The sequence below is a fragment of the Apis florea genome, unplaced genomic scaffold (assembly GCF_048593485.1).
Source record: "Apis florea isolate Af1SG1 unplaced genomic scaffold, ASM4859348v1 contig_3794_pilon, whole genome shotgun sequence".
In the NCBI taxonomy this organism is placed as follows: Eukaryota; Metazoa; Arthropoda; class Insecta; order Hymenoptera; family Apidae; genus Apis; species Apis florea.
This window is the reverse complement of record NW_028256857.1, coordinates 1111605-1132005: the sequence shown is the minus strand read 5'-3', so window position 1 is coordinate 1132005 and position 20401 is coordinate 1111605. Positions and strand designations below refer to the sequence as shown.

General features: G+C 19.4%; 1 protein-coding gene and 1 long non-coding RNA gene across 6 annotated transcripts in view; one reads left to right on the top strand and one right to left on the bottom strand.

Moving 5' to 3' along the window:
- The first annotated feature begins 281 nt into the window (after positions 1-281).
- Positions 282-3603, top strand: LOC147656336 (uncharacterized). The gene is made up of 3 exons (XR_015294606.1): positions 282-519; positions 3169-3237; positions 3351-3603. It is a non-coding gene; the product is annotated as an uncharacterized LOC147656336 (long non-coding RNA).
- Positions 3604-14481: 10878 nt separating this feature from the next.
- Positions 14482-20401, bottom strand: part of step (cytohesin steppke) — a 150051-nt gene continuing 144131 nt past the window's right edge. For all 5 annotated transcript variants that reach the window (XM_086915806.1, XM_086915808.1, XM_086915809.1 and 2 more), the window contains 3 exons: positions 19515-19742; positions 15507-15576; positions 14482-15033 (listed from right to left, as the gene is read on the bottom strand). In XM_086915806.1, the coding sequence (XP_086771932.1) occupies positions 14946-15033; positions 15507-15576; positions 19515-19742 (386 nt within the window). In that variant the 3' untranslated portion in view covers positions 14482-14945. The remainder of the gene's footprint in view (positions 15034-15506; positions 15577-19514; positions 19743-20401) is intronic.

The following is a 20401-nucleotide window of genomic DNA, read 5'->3' as shown; positions in this document are numbered from 1 at the left end:
CAATATTTAAAAAATATTGATTTTTTCATATTTTTTTTTTAACTGAAAAAATTCAAAAAAATTAAAACTAAAAATTTAAAGTATTTTTTTAATTATTTTTTTAATTATCAAGATTTTTAATTTATGATAATTATATTATATATCATAATAAAATGTATTATATATTATATATCATTAATAAAAATATTATTTTTTTTAATTGTTTCTCTAATAATAATTAATAATTACAAACTTTAAATTAGGTATATCATTATATTTTCTGGCAAATATACAAAATGTTTGATTTATATAGAATACAATTTAAGAGTTTATAGATACTAACCTACACTGAATAATTTTTTCCTTAATCTTTACATAAATATGTAACAAAAACATAAATGAAAACTTTTATATTGTTCTATGTAGAGAATAAAATATATATTGAAATGAATAAATCTTAATATAAAGAATTTTTAGTAATATGGAATAAAAAAACAAATATAATAAAATATAAAACAAATATAATAAATCTTTTCATATGTAAGTATTTATTTATTTAAATGCAAAAATTAGAAGATTAAACTTTATTTTAAGAGATAAAATGTCTTTGATCTATTTTTGTACATATACTTTAAAATACATTATTTAACATAATATATTATTATATTATTTTCAGTTTATTGAATTTTTATGTAACAATTGATAAAACAAAATATTTTATCAAATTTTGTTATTTAATTTAATATGATAGTTTTCTGTTGAAATACTATTGTTGTTGGATATATCTTGAATTAGCTTCTAAATTTTTTGATTTCAAATGTTTTCTAATATGTTTTTTAATTAATGGAAATAATTTTCTTCATTATGATTTGAATTGTTTTTTATTATCTTTATTATAACATTGTTTTTTTGCTTATATATATTGATATATGATATATATTAATATAATTATTTACCATGTATTTTTGCATCTTTTTATTATATTTGAAGAATTTTTTATTAAATATTCTTGATTGCAATGAAAATATTTAGATCCTTAAGTGAATATGCAATCTTCTTAAAAAAGTTTTTCATGTAATATATAAATATTTTATTTAATCACAATAATTATGGTAATATATATATGATAATAAATGTAGTAATTTTTATATTTAACATCATTTACTTATAATTCAATCTAGATTAGATATTTCATACTTAGATTTAATTTTTTAACAATATAACTGTTTTTATGCATATTACTTACAATTATACAAATAATACAATAATATATTTATATTGATATAAATTTGTGCTCATATTTATTACATTTTCTGTAATTAAAATAATCAAAATAAATATCCAAATAACTTCTTTTAAATACTTATATATCATAAAAAGATGTAAATAATAAATTTAAAAATAAAAAAATAAATTAAAAATAAAAAAGTAAAATAAAAATTTTATGCTTTAGACTTGAATCTTTATGCATAAACTATATTATTTGAATATATTATTTAAAATATATATTATGATATTTTATTGCAAGAATTGCTAATTTGTAATCAAAATTATTTGTTTTTTATCAATATATGTTTCCAAAATAGTAGTTTTAAAATAGTATATGTTTAAATAATTATTAAATAATTAAAGTTAATAAGACTTTATTATTTGAAATATTTATATTATATTTATTTATTTTAAGTTTTGATTTAGTAATTTTGTATATTTTCCTTGTCACAAACAAATGCATATGTATTATTTACCAATGAACATCTAAAATCTTATTTTAATATATTCATATAAATATAAAATTTTTGTTTTAGTTGAATATATAAAAAACAATGCAATAATATTTTTTTTTTCATATGTATTCTTGTGATGCAGTTATTCCTTGAAAGTTAAATTTGATAATATTCATCATTTTAGGAACTTATTAATATTAGAAGGAAATTTTATATATTCTTGTATTATAGGTACTTTTCAAATAGATATACATTACTTTTCAAATATATATAACTTTTATTTTTATAAAATATTTAATACACATATGTTTATTTTTTTAATATACATATAAATATTATATTAAGAATATTTTATTATTTTATTACATAATAATAATACTTGAAAATACTATAATTTATTAATTTTTTTCGATAAAATATAAATATAATTTTATATACATTTAAAGATTTTATTATACTTCCAAGTTCCAATGTTATTTTTTGATGGTGAACATTACATTTGATAGAATTGTGATTGTGTATTGCAATGAAAATTTATCTGAATTAAAAATTTATAATGTAATTCAAATCAGTAACAGTTAAAAATTACAGCATTTCACATATACCAGCATAATTGCATTTATTAGGTCTCTGTGAAATATTAAAAAATTCTTCAAAAAAATTATTTAAATTACAAATTTAAATATTATATTTTTATTTTTTTTTTTACTTTATGCAATTTAGTATGTAATTAAATATATTAAAAATTTTATGGATTGCTCTTTTTGATGAAAATTAATTGTAATATATATATATATATATATATATATATATATATATATATATATATATAATATTATATCAAAATATATATATAATAATTTTAATATTTTAATTATAATATTTACAATTATATATATAATATACATTAAAAAATATATAAATATAAATATATATAATAAATATATAATAATTTTAATATTTTAATTATATATTATATATGTATATATAAAATATAAAAATTAAAATATTAGAACTATTATATATTATATTAGTTATAGATTATATAATTATAATATAATTATATATTTTATTCTAAAAATGTGGGAATATTAACTGGAGATTCGAGTATAAATCCAAGCAAAAATATGTCGAAAAAAGTGTATTAAATATCATAAATATAAGTATAATATATTTTTTTTCAAAAAAGTTATATATATATATATTATTGATTTTGTATTAATGAATAAATTTTTATGTCATATCATGTAAATAATGATGTGAAAATTTTCAGCAATATTTCTCTTATGTTCTTCTTTTTTTTTCTAAAAAAAAAATCTAAAATTATAGGACTATATAGATTTATAAAAGAAATATCAAAATGTTGAATATAAATGAAGAAAATAAATGATTATACTCAAAGGAATTAGAATTCAGGAATATCATGCAAATTAGATTTACATTGATTTCTGATGCTTATTTACAGAAATGAGCTCAGTTGTCGATATTCAAGATATGAATCTCGGTAGAATACGAACCAATGAAATCCGTTTTAGTAAGTTTATATTAAGACAATATACATTATACAGACAATAAATAAAGTATATCTAATTTAAAACAAGAAATTGATTTTAAAATTGTATATTTTTATAGATGCATTTGTTTCAGATAAAAATCAGCGCTCCTATCAATATCAATCCTAAAGATTGATTTGGAGCATCGGATGCACACATTCAATTTCCAGAAGAAGTGAGAGAGGAAGTTAAAATTATCAATTAAATCTTAAAATACGTTAATGATTTACTGATTTAACTAGTAGCTGGTAGTAGTTGATTTCTATTGCTTGTTCATTTAAAGATGATTTATTTGTGTTTAAAATAATGCAAAAAAATAAATAAATAAATAATCTCAAAATTAGAAACTACCAAAAAACTAGAAAAAGCATTTAAGATTGAAACAGATTCGAGCAAAAGATGAAAAATTACAAATGATATTGTATATTATAAAAAAATTTGAAAAAAAAAACGTACAAGAAAAATCCCAATATAATTAAAATAACTTGGCGAATTGGATTTTAGATTAATGAAGATATGGATTGGTACAAAGATAGGCAATGTAATTAAAATTAAATATCATGGTCCAATTGATACTCTGATTGATGCAGTTTTTGATGTAATTGGAAATTATTGATAGTATTTTTGATAGTAAAATTGGAAAAACTTAAGCTAAAGAGAGATTAAAATTAATTGATGAAAATTAATTAAAACTTATCATTAAACAAATATTATATTATTAAAAGTTTGAAAAAAACTATAGTGTGAAATTTTATGCTAATATGAATTGCAGCATAAAAAATGACAATATAGAAAATTAAAAATATCAATTTAATGAAATTATAAATTTATCAATCACGGAGCAAAGCAGATGTGTTGCTCTCAAAATATTATATTATTATATAATAAACTAATTACTATTGTGCGGATGTCACATTGATGTTGAGAATGGGATTTCGGAGAATTTTTAAAAAAAAAAAAGATGTCCGCTGATACAAACTTTTTCAGAAAAATTGGTTTGCGAAATATATTGAGGAATAATTTGCAGAACAGCGTCATTTTGGAATAATCGCTGGAAGGAAAAATACCAATGAATTCTACAGAAAAATAGCAATGATAGAAACAAAAATCTAAAGACATGCAATAGTGGATTGCTCAATTTGAAGATCAAATCTTGCAATTTAGTTTATTTATTTCAGGATTACTATATTCTATTAATAATAATTCTAGAATATTAGAACAGCGGAAATGAACGAAACAAACATTCGCTTTTGTAAATAATTATAGATAATAATTCGAATAATAATGAAAATTATGCGGTTGCATCTGGATGAATGATTTTTACTAATGTTCCATTCTTAAATCTTCATTTGTCTGTGTTCACGAATATATATATCACTTGGATATATAATAAAGCTTCTATATTTTAATGGATTTTCATTCTGAGAGGAATTCAAAATACAATTTGAATTGGCATGGGATGAGACTATGCTCTTGACTATTGCTCTATTAATTTCTTTCCCGATTATTATTCTGATTATTTAAAATTAAATTCAATAATTGAATTCCGTTTTGGTTCAAGGAATTTACAAGAAATTTCAATTATGATTAATTTTTTATGAAATTTATAAATGATGAAATTTAGATTATTTCAAAATTATCGTCAGTGGAAAAGGAAATTAATTTCAGTGTTGGCTGTCGAAATTGAAAGAACTCGTGCGATTGTCTCCCAAAAATGCGAGACAAATTGGCCATATCTTAATTTATTTTTATTTAAAAAAAAAACTCTTCATTTCAATCTTTTATATCTTAAAAACAACTGTTATCAGGATTCTGAAAATGAATGCATTGAAATATATGTCTTGAGAAGTTAAAAGAAATAAACCAGAACTAAAATACAAATCTATTTTTGTTTCTGGGAAGCTAAAGAAAAAATGAAAATGGAAATAATAAACCTGCATTGAATATAATACTTATTACGGCAAGTAAGAATATTTTTAAAAAGATTGTTATAAAAAAAAAAAAGAAAAATCAGAGAAAGTCGATGTAAAAAGAGAATTTTCGGCTTCAATTCCTATTGCCTCTATCATGTTAAAGATGGATCCATTTTTAAAGTTATTTATTCTCAGGAAATCATTGATAATAAGAAAATTAAAATAGTTTGATTAATAATAAGAAAATTAAAATACAGACTCGAATTAAATCTATTGAAAGTGAATCATGCTCCAAAGATAGATTTTGACGGCAGAGAAGTTATGAAATTATGAACAATGTAACTTTTTATTTTTATTAAAAATAGAAAATTTTAAGACTAAAGAAAAGTTCTTATTAGTTGACTACATTGATGAAATAGGAATTGTCTCTTAGGCATTTATTTTCTTAAGAAATATAAATGCCGATTAGATATTTCAATCGGAAATATGTTCATCAATGAAAAAGAAATTATTTTTTAGAAAAAAGAAAAGAAATAAAAAGAATTCAAGAGAAGAAAAAAAGAAGACAAGTTATGAGAAAGTTACTTATTATTTACGAGAAGTTTATAATAAATATATAGAGAAAGCAACAAAAAGAATTTTCAAAATTACTTATTGAATTTCGTGATTTTGAAAAATCTAGAAGAATTTGAAAAATGTGACGTTGTTCAACATAAAATCAATTTTAAAGAATATCGACTTATTAAACAAACAATGGTTTTAATCGTCACGAGAAAGTGGATCAATTGTTAAAAAAAAATATTGAAATAAAAAATAATAGAAAAATCAAATAGTTGCGTCAAAAATTGAATAATTTGATCTTCCATTCTTGTTAAAAAGAAGGATGATAGTACGATTTTGCGTTGATGATTAAATAAAATTATTAAAAAAAAAATTCTTATCCATTACCAAGAATATAAAAGATAAAAGAAACTCTTGATCTTCAAAATAGTTATTGACAAATTTCGATGGATGAGAAAGAAAAAATAAAAATTGAATTATAGCAATTTAAAATAATGCCATTCGGATTCTGCAACGTTCCTGCCACATTTGAACATTTAATGAATACCGCGCTGATAGATCTCATTTGGAAAATCTGCGTATATTTAAATGATGTAATTATTTATGAAAAAATATTTGAAGAAAAAATAATAAACTTAAAAAAAAATTTTCCGTCTGCAAATCTATTTATGACCTCGAAGAAATGCAATTTTTCTTTAGAAAAGTATATATAAAGTATTATATATAAATATGTAAATATATATATAATATAAGTTGGAATAGATAGGAAAAATAGATTCAGACAAGATTAAAATTATTCAGGAATGGGAAATTTCAAAAAATGTTTCTCAATTAACAAAACTTTGCTTTTCTTAATTACTGTAAACATGATATGTAAATCCCATTTTAATTCATAATAACATTCATGTATCATAGCATTCAATTATCATAGGATTCTTGTATTTAATTTCGTACTAATAGTTATTTATATTTACTCATAATTTATTTTACATTTTACCTCTTATATGCGATTTATCATATATCTCGTCTAAGATAAGGAAGAAAGATGATCTCCAAATTTGTGTGATAAAAAACATCACATCTTAAATGTTACATCTATTTTGACCTCTGTGCTAACACTATCGAAAGTTTTTTTTTTAAATAACTCGAAAACTAAATTTTGATTAAATTAATTGATTATTAATTTTGTATATAGAAAAAAAATATTCAAAATGATATTCTTATAATATATTTTATTAAAATCTTTGCGGAGATTTTTTGAAAGAAAACAAATTTTTTCAAATATTGCAAATTTAATATAGAAAATTAATTTCTTTTCATGATATTATGATTAAATTTTTTTTCTATGTTTTTATGATTATTATTCATAAAAATTGCCATATTTGCTATAAATTTTAGTATGTTACTGATCATCTATATTTTCAAGATATTAAGTCCCCATAATACATTTATAAAATAATTTTAAAATAAAACAATTTTTTAAAGAATTTCATATTCTTTCAATCATTAGCAGAAGTTGGTTCCAAATTACTTATAGAAATACTATCTAGAATGAATTAGAATGGAATTGAGCAGTATTTTTGAGATTGTATTAAAAGAAATTACGAAGTCCATAAACAATATGATTGCTAGCTTAGATTATAAATTAAAAAAAAAAAAAAATTGGTGAAACTTCTTATTAAGTTTAAACAAAAAATCTAGAATGATGTTGAAAAACAATATCATTTTTGAAGAGAGTTTAGGCGATATTTGTAATTATGTATTTTTAAAATATTTTAATCCCTTTGAAGTATAATGTGATTCCAAATGATGACATACAACAAGAATGATATACTCAAATTGACTTAATGGCGACCAACATCTATCCTATGCTCAAAAAAATTTATATAAATATATATCGTTCTTCATATAAGTTCTTAATTATCACCATAATTTTGTGCAATATTCTAGACTACCAACCTAGTTCAAGAAAGTCCTTTTTTAATTAATTAAAATTTTAAAATCCTCTTTGTTAATTTTTTTTTTAATTGCTCCAGTATTTTTTATTTAATATATTTATGTCGTTTTTATTGTTATTTTTTTCTTCAAAAATTTGTACTGGAAGAAGTAATTTCATTTAATTGTTTCAAAATGTTTCAAGTAATTTTTTTCTTATCCTTTCTTATCTCCAATATTAGATTCAATATAAGCAATGATCCATTTATAATTAAAATGAATAACAATATCAATTTTCAACATCAATATCAACAAAATCAAATAAAAAGCTAAATTATTGTTTAGTCCTATCTACACAAAATATTATTTTTTAAAGAATTTCTTTGTATAATGTAAATGAATATGTTTGCTTCTTCAGATAATTAATATTAATAATATATTTTGTATTGGCTTATAAATCAATCTTATGTAATGTTGAAGTTATTGGATGTCACGAATATAAATCAATATAACTTTGCTGTTTCTGTGATATTGTCACTTGATATTGTCACTAAAATAAACTTTAAATAATGAAAAAAATTATTTTAAAAAAGCGAAATAAAATTTGGATAAAATTTTTTTAATTGAAAAATTGATTAACAATTTAAAAAAATTTTTGAAGAAATTCTTAAGTTGTCATGCTTTAGTTGTATGTACCTGTTTTTAAGTCTAAACAATTTGAAAAAAATTATTGAAAAAATTCTTGATTTGTGTTTTAATTAATATATACTTTGTTATTAATATAATACTTGTTATTTTAAATGATAATTCAGAATTTATAAAAAACTTTCACAAGACATTTGTATTTTTTAAAAATTATTATAAGTTATATTTTAATGCAAAATATAAAATCATTTTAATGTAAAATACATCTTTATATATTTAATGGTAGCAAATAATATACTTTTAAAATATTATTGTATATTTCTGAATATTATTTGTTTTTATATATCAACTATAAGTTTTTTTTTAAATTTGTTCTGGATTTATTTTTTCTTTGAATTTATTATATTTTTATTTACATCTTTTTTATTTTTTGACAAACAATTTGTATGATAAATGTAGCAAACTTTCAACGAATCTAATTCTAGTATATAAAATTAACAGACTGAATTTTATAGCATCAAAATCAATTTCTTTTTCTGATAAATTATTGAAATTTTTTGAATAGCTTCACAAATATAACATTTCATTATTGATATTGTATTGGTAATGACATTACATATTTTTGCATTCACGATAATTATTATTATTGTATATTTTAATTTAAATTTTTCAATTTAAAAAATTAAGTAAAATTTTATTATTATTTTATAAATATTGAAATTTAATTTAAAAGATATTCAAATTGTTTTTTTATTATCTCTAATTTTAATAAATTAATATTTTTATTTTTAAATATAATTAAACTTTTTAAATCGAAGTCATATAGGATGATAATAACGAAGCGAAAACAATTTCGAATTTTATTATGTAATTTTTTGTTACAAAAAAATTCAAAAGTAAAGTTTATTATAAAAGAAGTTAGAAAAAAGTTATAAAAATTTTGAAAGATAAAAAACATAAATATATAATATTGTTATTAGAGAATTGATGAAAATAAATTGTTAATGTTATGGAAATCAATCATATAAAAATTATTAAATTTTAGATGATTTATAAATCGGAATCTGTTTCATTATCAAATTTTCGTTTATTCTTTTTGTTGTGAATTTGTATATTCATTTCAATATTATTTCTAAAATATTCTCGTTTTCATATAAATTATTAAATACCCAAAAAATTTGATTATAGTATGATTTAATAAATCTTGTAATTTCAGAATTTCACTTTTCTTGAAGTAAATATGCCACGTAGAATACTTTTTTGATCGGAACAATCTTTCTTTGTTACTTGAATTTTTGTGTAAGAAGGAAAAAATTATTATTTGTGCGAATTATTTCATTCGCGATCAACATCTATACATATTGCAAGATTTTTAATAATATGAATTTTTCTTTTTTATCTTTTCATTAAATTTTCTATATATGCATTCTTTAATTTTTATGCTTCCATTGAAAATATTACTATTTCATACATCAATTTAGAAACATTTAATCAGCCTAATTCGCGTAATTTCGATTTCATAACAAGATTTAATTTTTCTATCTTCAAAGTTCCCCGAATTTCTTTTCCTCGATGTCTTTCTCATCACTTAATGCATTAAAAAATTTTTGTTCGTTTTTTTTATTTGCCAGTATTAACAAATTCTTAAAATTAATTTAAATTAAATATTAATTATAACAAATATAAATTGTTAATTTTATAAAATTGTTATATTTTATATTATTATATTATAATTTATATTATTATATTTTTATATATATATTATTATCATATTATTTATTATTATTATACTATTATGCTATTATATTTATACTATTATAATCTATAACTAATAAATTATTTTTCACAATTTCATTAATAGATAAATCTTGCAATCAGTTAATTTATCTAACAATTAATGATTAGCGAATGATTTTTTTGTTCTCGTATGTCTTGATAAGATATATTTATTTATATAAAAAAAGATACAAAGAAGATGATGTTATTTTCCGTGCGTACAGATTTTTTTAATTTTTTACTCTTATTGTGAAAAATTGATTAAATGTGAGTTATTTCTATGCATATATTTACATACTTATAAAATTAATAAGTTCAAAATTTATTTATTTCATATCCAAAATATCTTAAAAAGCGTTAAAAAAAAAGAATTTTGAAAGTTTATTGTTTCTTTCTAAAGAAAATAATACCAGTATTATTAAAATTTTACACAAAAATTTTGGTTAATTATTTTGAAATTAAGTATTAATATTAATAATAATAAAAATTACTGCTACTTTAATATTATTTTTTTTTTTAAATTAAAGCTTTGTTTTTTATAATTCTTATTCTATATTTATAATGTTAAAAAAAAAACATTGAAATATATTAAACACATTTTAAAATTAAGAATGAAAATAGAAATTATTAAATAATATATAATTCGAAAAATATCAATAATTATAAAATAAAATTTAGTACAATATATTTATTTTGATTGAAATATACATATTTAATACTTCAATCAAATATTTACTAAATTAAGAAAATAACAAAATTGTAAATAATAATTTTATTTTTCAATAATTTGAAGATTGATTTTTTAAAGTCATGTAACTATATTAATATATAGAATATAAAAAATAAAAAAATCATATGGATCAAATGTTCAATAACTATTAAACTATTTGTATAAAATTTTTTTCATTTTAATATGAAAAAATAATATTTATGAAAAAAGTTTTTATACGCAAATTCGTTTTGGCAAATATTATAATTTCATTATGCAATGATTAAACGAATCGCTTTTTCAATAACTTTCAATTTATCCTATAACTTATGATTAAAGGAAAATTTTTCCAAATTCGAAGGCGATGAAAGATTAAAAATGACTGGAAATATGAAGTCATTTAATAGACCTAACCGATATGGAATATCTAAGAGTAATGCTTCTTTTTCTAATATGGCTGATATCAATAATAATTATCAGCGCTCGTAATAGTATATTATCAATGAATTTACTAAATTTCAAATTATTCTTAAATTTTTTTATTTTAAAATTTCTGTTTTAATTATTCTTAAATTATTTTTAATTAATGGAGAAATATAAATTACATCAATGTTCATAATATTTTTGTACTTATTTATTTTCTGAATTATTTAATATGATTTTTGTAATTCATAATTCATAATTAAATAGTAATTCCAATGCATTTTATACATCTATCTTTTTACAATATATGATATTTTAAATTTTTTCTTTTTTTTTTATGTTAAAATTACAATTTTTATATATATTCATATTTAAATAAAATATGATTATACATATAATATTTTTACTATTTTTCTTAGATATTTATTAATATTTTAAGAGGTATAGGATATATAAATACTTTTTAATTATATATTTTTTATAAATTCCTAACATTAAAATTATGGTTTAAATGTTAATCTATACAAAAAATGCCATTGAAATGTGTAAAAAATGTTAAAAAATGTTAGTTCAGTATTTAAAAATTAAAATTCAACTTCTTTTTATATTTTTATGCATAAAGTTTTATTTAAAAATAATAAATAAATTATCAAAATAAAAACTATTAATATAAAAATCATATTATCATATTATAGTTTATGCATTTATTAATTTTAATTTAGAAAATTAAATATAGTAAAAAGTTATAGGAAAAAATTAATGATTAAACATTTTTTTTATTAAAAAAGCGATAATTGTTTGTTAAGTTTTTTATGAAATGGAAATATTTATTAATTTTGTTTAAATTAATACATACAACGTTGTAAATACAGTACATAGATCATTATGAATATCAAACAATTATTGAGTGAAATAATATACAATGAAATGTACAATTCTGCGCTATAAAGTGCAGTTCTTTATACAATTCTTGGATTATATTAATTATTTTACTAATACACAAGTTTTATTATTCGTGGTATGCATCATTTTTATTAAACTGATAAATTTTTTCTCATGAATCAAAATTTGTATTATATTTTATTAAAATATATTTAATCAATTTCTTTGATTAAAATATTGCTTTTTTACAATAGTATGATATTTTTGTATTGACTTGTTTTCTTTTACAACTTCGTTTCATATATAAGATTTTGTAAATTTTTTGAAATACTAATATCATAAATTTTTAAAAATAAATATAATTTTAATATATTTATATTTTATACATCAATCTATTTTTTTTAACAATAATAACTTCGTGTAATAGTAAAAATAATCAATCAATCATCTCTTATTAAGATACAAATTATATTACATCAATCATCAAATAATTCTTCAAAGAAACATTAAACAAACGAAATGTGAACATTTTGACGAAAGAATTTTCCTAAACTAATTTTACACAATTTCCTAACAATGAATATAACCATTTATTTTACATCTATCGTTTCAGCATTGCAAAAGGAAATATATTTAACAACATTATTAGATAAATATTACAGACAAATAATGGATTAACGCGATATTGTTTAATTTATTTATATAATATGATCGCAGGGAATTGAAAAAACAGAAAAAATTAAAATATCTTGTATAAAGATGATTCAAGGACGGGTTGGTAGCCACAAATCAATTATTGTTTATAGTAGAAATAGTGCGTTTCTTTGAAAACTACAATTGGATATAAATCACTGTTATACAGAACAATTATACATTCTATCATGAGTAGCGTAATTTTAAAAAACTTATGTCCTATTAGTCTTGGCCCTATATAATTATTTCTGCGTTTCATTATTTACTGTATTGTAATAAGGCTTTTTCGATGTCTAACTCTCTCATATGTAGCAAAAAAAAAAAAAAAAAAAAAAAAAATCCTTTAGATATTCCTACATATGACGGATTGATTAACTGTTAAGACTAGCTTGAACAAGATCTCAAAGGCACCCGCATCTTTGCCTTTTTTCTTTCTTCTTTTTCATTTTCTATAAATATTAATACCATTTAATTTAAGCTCGCTAGATAATTGCTAAACTGGAAGGATCTATGTTTAGAAATTGCAATATGAAGACGGATCACTACACTTTTTTAAAATAGAAAAAAAGAAATAATAATAGATATAAAATCTATTTCAAAAAGAAACATTTGAAATTTCTAAATATATTTTTTCAAACATGACTCACTGAATAGAAGAACTTTGATTAACAATAATATATTTTGCAATATAAAAATCATTACATATATCTAAAAAGATCATTATCAAATATAGTTGAAAAATTTATTTCAAAAGTTTGTTATATATATCTTAAATTTATATCTATCTTATATGAAAAATGAAAAAAAAGGAAAAATAACTTATAGATGGATTCTTGTATTATTTTTATCTAAAATAATCCTAATGAAATAAATTATTTTTATAAATAGATGTCATAACTGTTTACATTTCAGATTTTATTATATGAATCTGGATAATGTTTGGATGCAGGTTCTTAATCGGATCTTATCAAGTTGCTACTGAACTTTCCTGTACTATTGTAATTATTATATTGCAATACGTATAATGCATAAAGCTATAATGCCTCATGCGTCATTTGCATTATATGTACATATATATGTATATATTTATATATACATATATATTCAAACAAAAAAAAAAAAACAATAATTATTCTAATCTACCGTCACATAATTGGCTAATATGCCATATTTACAAACTGTGCGACAATGTACAGTTTAGGATAATTTCTGGCATATTGAAGAAATTTTTTCTTTTAACTAATCTTATCTATACATATTTTATTTTTTTCTCAAATAAATACACAACTATCACATAATGCACGCATCTTGTTCTTGCATTTAATGTCAGTTTACAATTATGAAAAATCATTGTCCCATATATTATTTTTTCTGATCACTTTTATCCTATTCTTTCTTCTTACAAAGAACATAAAATATTATAACGCACGAAAATATTGTATATAATAAATATTTTACGCATGTTGAGTTGCTCGAAGCGATTTCGAATTTCGATAATTCCTTTAAAGCTGCCAGAGAATAAAGAAAGATTTCACTCTTTCTACAATTATCTCTTCTTCTGGACGAATCTGTCTTTCCAACGATCGATAAATACATACACATTATTTTTCTATGAATATTTTCAAGTATCAAGTATATGGTTGAAGTTTTTTAAAATTCTTCTTATTTAACTTTTTCTGAATATTACGAAAAAAAAAAAAAAATGTTGTCTTTGCATGTCTAATTTATCCACCATCGTTGCCACGCTCACTGTATGATTTATTAAATATAATATTACACTTTTGTTTCTATACTCATTTATGTCTTAAAGAAATGCTTCCAATTTATGTTGAATTCCATTTATGTATTTAGGCCTCTGAAACGCAGCATAATTTTTATAAAAAATGAATTAATGTTATCATTTTCTTTTCCTTTCAAGTATATTTTCTTTTGTGTGTGTATTTCTTAGTTGGATCAACATGCTACATTGATAAATATCTATCAACAGGTATATTTTCCTGCTAAATTCTCTTCATATAGTTGGATGAACCTTCGTCCAGATTCATTTGATTGTATATTGTACTATACGATCCTGATAGGAAAACAGGATCGTGAATAGACAGTCTTTTTATATCTCGCCAAGCTTCTCTCGAAGCTGTGTCTATGGTAAAGTTTAACTCTTCGAATGTACATTGGTCTTTTGTGCCTTCTTTTTCCTGGCCGCAAGCATATCGTAGAAGGGATTATGCGATATACTTTGCCTATAAATAAAAAATTAAATTAAAAACAAAATTGAATACATTGTAAATAAAATATTAATACATATTCAATATATTCAAATAATAAAAATATTTTAAATTAAAAAAATTATAAAATAAATTATAACTTTTTCATTGAAGACATTATTTTATTAAAAAAGAATTTATATTTCATTATACTTCAATTATTAATATAATCAATTATAAAATCAAAAATAATATAAATTATAATTAATATAAATAATATAAATAATCTAATTGTAATATAAATTCTACATATACTTTAAACAATTAAATATTCAAAAAAACTAATTGCAATGCTTTTCTTATTTAAAAAAGTTAAAAAGAAAAAATTATATTATAGATTCTTAACCATTAATAATATTAATTGAAAATATATTAAATGAACAAGATTAGCATTATTAGAATTAAAAATTTTTTTTTATCTATTTACAAAAAACAACAAAACAACTTACCGCACACATTTGATCCATTCTTCTTTTTCTTCATCTGTGGCTGCAGACATTCTGTACACGGTATGTTTCCCTACAACAAACAAAATACAACGTTATAGTGTCACTTTAATTATAGTATGCATGGCGACGTGCTATAAAAAAAAAAATCTCATTATTAAATGGTAATGCAACACGCATGGAATTCAATTCTTTCATGGGAAAAATGTTTTTCCCAACCTATCCCTTGAATTCTTTATTTATATTCTATTAATTTCTATTAATTTTTCATTCTTTTAAGTTTTAAAAAGTTAACAACTTAAAAAATAATTTTTATCGTATGTTTAAAATCAATTTTTTTCAAATTACGACATTTTCAATAAATTATATGAATGATAAATTAAATATGAATATAAATGAATGAAATACGATGAATGAAATAATATAATTTAGATTAAATAAATAGATTAATAAATAATAATATTAAATAATTAGAATATAATTTAGAAATGCGCATTTTACTAATTGTAAATTTATGATTTCCATAGTATTTTTTTACAAATAATTCATAATATTTTTTAATTATTTGAGATTTTAATATTTATTGTTTCTCTGTTAAAAGGAGTAAATGATTTTTAATAAAATTGATTAATTAGAAGATATATATATTAACAATTATTATAATAATAAAATAATTTATATTTCTCATTGTTTTTATATATATTTCATATATGTTTTTTAATATATATAATATACATATAAAAATCAATCAAATTTTAATTTAAATAAAATAATTATAGAATTTATAAAAATCATATAAACATCGATTCGTACATATATATATATATATATATATATATATATATATATATATATAAACATTTATTAATTTGAGATAATGATCAGTAAGAGTTAAAGATACATAATAAATTAATTAGTATAGATATATATAATCTATGATCTATTTATTCTAATGATTTTTTAGACATTTTTTGTTAATTTTAAAGTTAATCAGTAATAAAGTAATTTCAGTATATACGTAATATAAATGATATAAATAAAAAATAAATTATAAAAATAAAAATAATATTGAAATTTTTAAAAAACTTTTAAAAAACGTCAAAAAATCAATATCATTTTTATCTTTTAATAGGTATGCATTTTTTTTTTTTTTTTTTGATAATTAATGATGAATGATATCCGATATCAAACTAAATTCAATTATCCATATTATGATTTTTTCCACATTATACATATAACAAGAAATGACTTTAATTTCAATTGAGATTAAATGAGAATACCCAATTTATAAAACAATTTAATTTTTTTAAATTACATATTATATTACAATTTATAAATAATAATAAATATCATACATAAATACATACATAAGATTGACTCTATAATGATATAATTACTTTTTACTTATTTTTACTTGTTTACTATTATTATTATATTATATTATTATTATTATTATTATATATTTGATTTATAAATTGAATATAATATGATTGATTTATCCAGATTGCATTTCATATCATACAAAATTGATAATTAATTGATGACAATTATTTAAAAATGTTTTTAAAAGATGTTTTTGACTTTTTATCAATAAAATTTTTAAGAATTTTTACTATTATAATTTATTAATGATAAATAAATGATAAACTAAATGCATAATATCTTGAGAAATTTTTCATATTATATGAAATCAATTTAAATTCTTAAATTGGAAATCATTTTATAGTCATAGTGTAGTTAGATTATTAAATTCGTTTGACATCAATTTAAACTCATGAATTTTCAAAACTACATCGTATTATTTGAAAAAAATCAAAATGATCTTACTTTTTTATTAAATAAGAAAAATCTTTTTTAAAAAATTTTTTTTGAAAATTTTAGATATTTTAATTCGTTGCAAATAAAATACTGATTAATTTTTATTCAAAATATTTTTTCATAAGATAAATTAAAAAATACAAATACATTAAATAATATCTCTATATATTAATATATATAGATTAATATAGGGATATTAATATATTCGTAATATTCGTAACATATTCGTAATAATCTTTAATTAAATAGTTAATTTTAAACAACAAAACAAACATGAAAATTAAAACAAATATAAAAATGTTGAGATTTATTTATTAAATTATTTATAAGCAAATTGGAATAATTTTATACTTGTAAATAAGTATATTATATAGTACTAATATTGCAATTCTTTAATGAAAATTTTAAAGATGATATTAATACCATTTTAAATGAATCTATTTTAGCTTAAATATATTTAAACTTTTTATAAATTTATTAATTAATTTTAATTAATTTTTCAGGATTTTAGAAAATATGCAGATTGAGATAATATAATGATTCTTTTACAATTTTAAGTGAACTGTCGTTCAATTTTTGTGAAGTTGTTGTGCAATTGCGTAATTTATTCGACATAATCATTATTAAATAGTAAATTATAAATTTTATATTGTGTTTAGAAGCCATTTAGAAGCCAAAAATTGATATATCATCAGAAATACTTTAAGATTTATTTATTAAGTTATAAATAATTAAAGTAAGCATTAAACTTATAATATAATAAATAAATACTATATAAATAAATAATTATTATATAAATTATATTATATAAATAATATTGTATAAATAAATAAAATTAATTACATAATAAAACAGAAAAGGAATGAATCATTTTATCTCTAATATTATATCGTTGTCACAGATTGTTTTCACTTTACTTCATTAACATGCTATATTTCACATGTTTTTTTTTATTTGCGAAATATAAATATTATAAATAAATACTCAAAAACTAAAATACTTCAATATTATATTTCAGAAGAATAATTAAGTTCTTTTTATAAGTTCTTATATTCAAATAAAATATCGTACAATTAAACAAAAATTTAATTTGAATGTCTTAATTAAAATTAATCTTTTGATACTTTTTTTATGTTTTTTTAAATCTTTATTTATTTCTATAAAACTAGAAATAAAGGCCATTTCTGGACAAATAAACATTTTTTCTAATATTATCATTATTATATTAATAATGTGAGATGATCAATTTAAAATAATATGAGTAAATACATAAGTTTTCTTTAAGAAGCCAGATTAGATAAACGATATTGCAATATATCGTTATGCAATCAACTAAGTTTAGTCTATCTGTTTTTTGCTTCATTTAATGTAAAATTAAATTGTTTATAATTTGATAAATAAATTTCAATTCATTTCAATTATTTAGATTTAATTCTTTAAAAATTGTTCATGAATATATTAGTATTCTATATGTATATATAACTATGTATATTAATATTCTCTAATAAAAAAAAGTAAATTGCAAAAAGAAAAATTTGTATATTTTTAAGATTAATTAGAAATTAAAATTAAAATATGCATTTTTCTAAAACTTGATTAACTACAATATTTATTCATAATTTGAGTTTTTTGCAAATTTGAATATATGTATCATCTTACTTAATAATGACTTTTGGAAGACAAAGACAGAAAGGAGAGGAGAGGAGACAAGAGGATATTTCGCTTAAATTCTATGTGAAATTAATTCAATACATTATTAAAAATATAATATATATAAATTTTTTAAATGTTTTGGCTTTTTTCTTTCATCTTTTATCAATTATCATACTTTATGATCATATATTATTAACAAAGACAAAGTATTTCATGTTTTTTGCAGCTATAGGCTCATGGCCAATCTTCCTAAGACTACATTTCTGTGAATATATGTGAATAAATATGTATTACTGTTAAATTACATAAAAATTTATAAAGAATGGAATATGTTTCATTCTCTTTAGAGAATGAAATTAATTTCATTTACACAATTTATACAATTTAAACATAGACAATAATTTTCCAAAAATGTAAAAAAGATTTTTTATTTGATTTTAATTTGAGAACATAATAATTGAATGAAGTAAGCCAAAATCGAATACTTTTAGTTACAGGTCAAGGTACAATCAATTAACATCCAGGATTTCTGGTTATTACCTTCAACAACTTTTCCTTCGCTATCTGTCTTGCACGCCTTGATAAACTCAGAGCCGGCGGCATAGAGCTCGAAGCAATGCGGCTTGTGTCGATCCTGCACCTCTCTGACCTGAATGTTTTCTAGCGGAATGATACCTCGTGGCTCCTTGTCTGTTGTATACTCGAAGTAATAAAGACAGTTGTCGTTCAATATGAACCACCGTCTTTTCCAGCTCTTGTAACGTCCGCCTGAAACAACCATCACCGTGCAGATTTTAAAAGTTAATGATCGATGAACAATTCTTAACTGCGTTATTTACCTGCTGTCTCCATCAGGGCAGCAGAAGGACAAAGCGATACGATATAAGAAAAATAGGTTCAGACTTTTCACGAATTTTTTTCTTGTTTATCGAAGGATGTTTTAAAGAACAGCGATTCTCAAATTTTTTTGTTTTTGGGTTTCTATTCAATGATAAATATAATATACAGATAATTTAATATATAAATAATATTAAAGATATTCTAATATAGTACATTTAGAAATGATTCTAAGAGAAAAAAATAAATCAAAGATAAATTATAAAATTCTTTTATTTAAAGTTTTGTTTCCTATCATAATTAAAAATTTATCAAATATATAAAATGAAGTAATTTATAACTTTGATTAACTTTGATATAAATTAATTTCATAGAAAAATATTTCACATAACATTTGAATCTTTCAAAAAGATATAATTTTTATTAATTTTTGTATAAATGAAATATATGAAAGATTTATGAAGATTAATTTCTTTTAATTATAAATGTTTTAAATTACAAGAGTCTATAATTGGGATTTAATCCGCTTATCGGATTAAATAATTATATGATAATATGATTTTTTCAAATTTGACTTGAACGAAAAATAA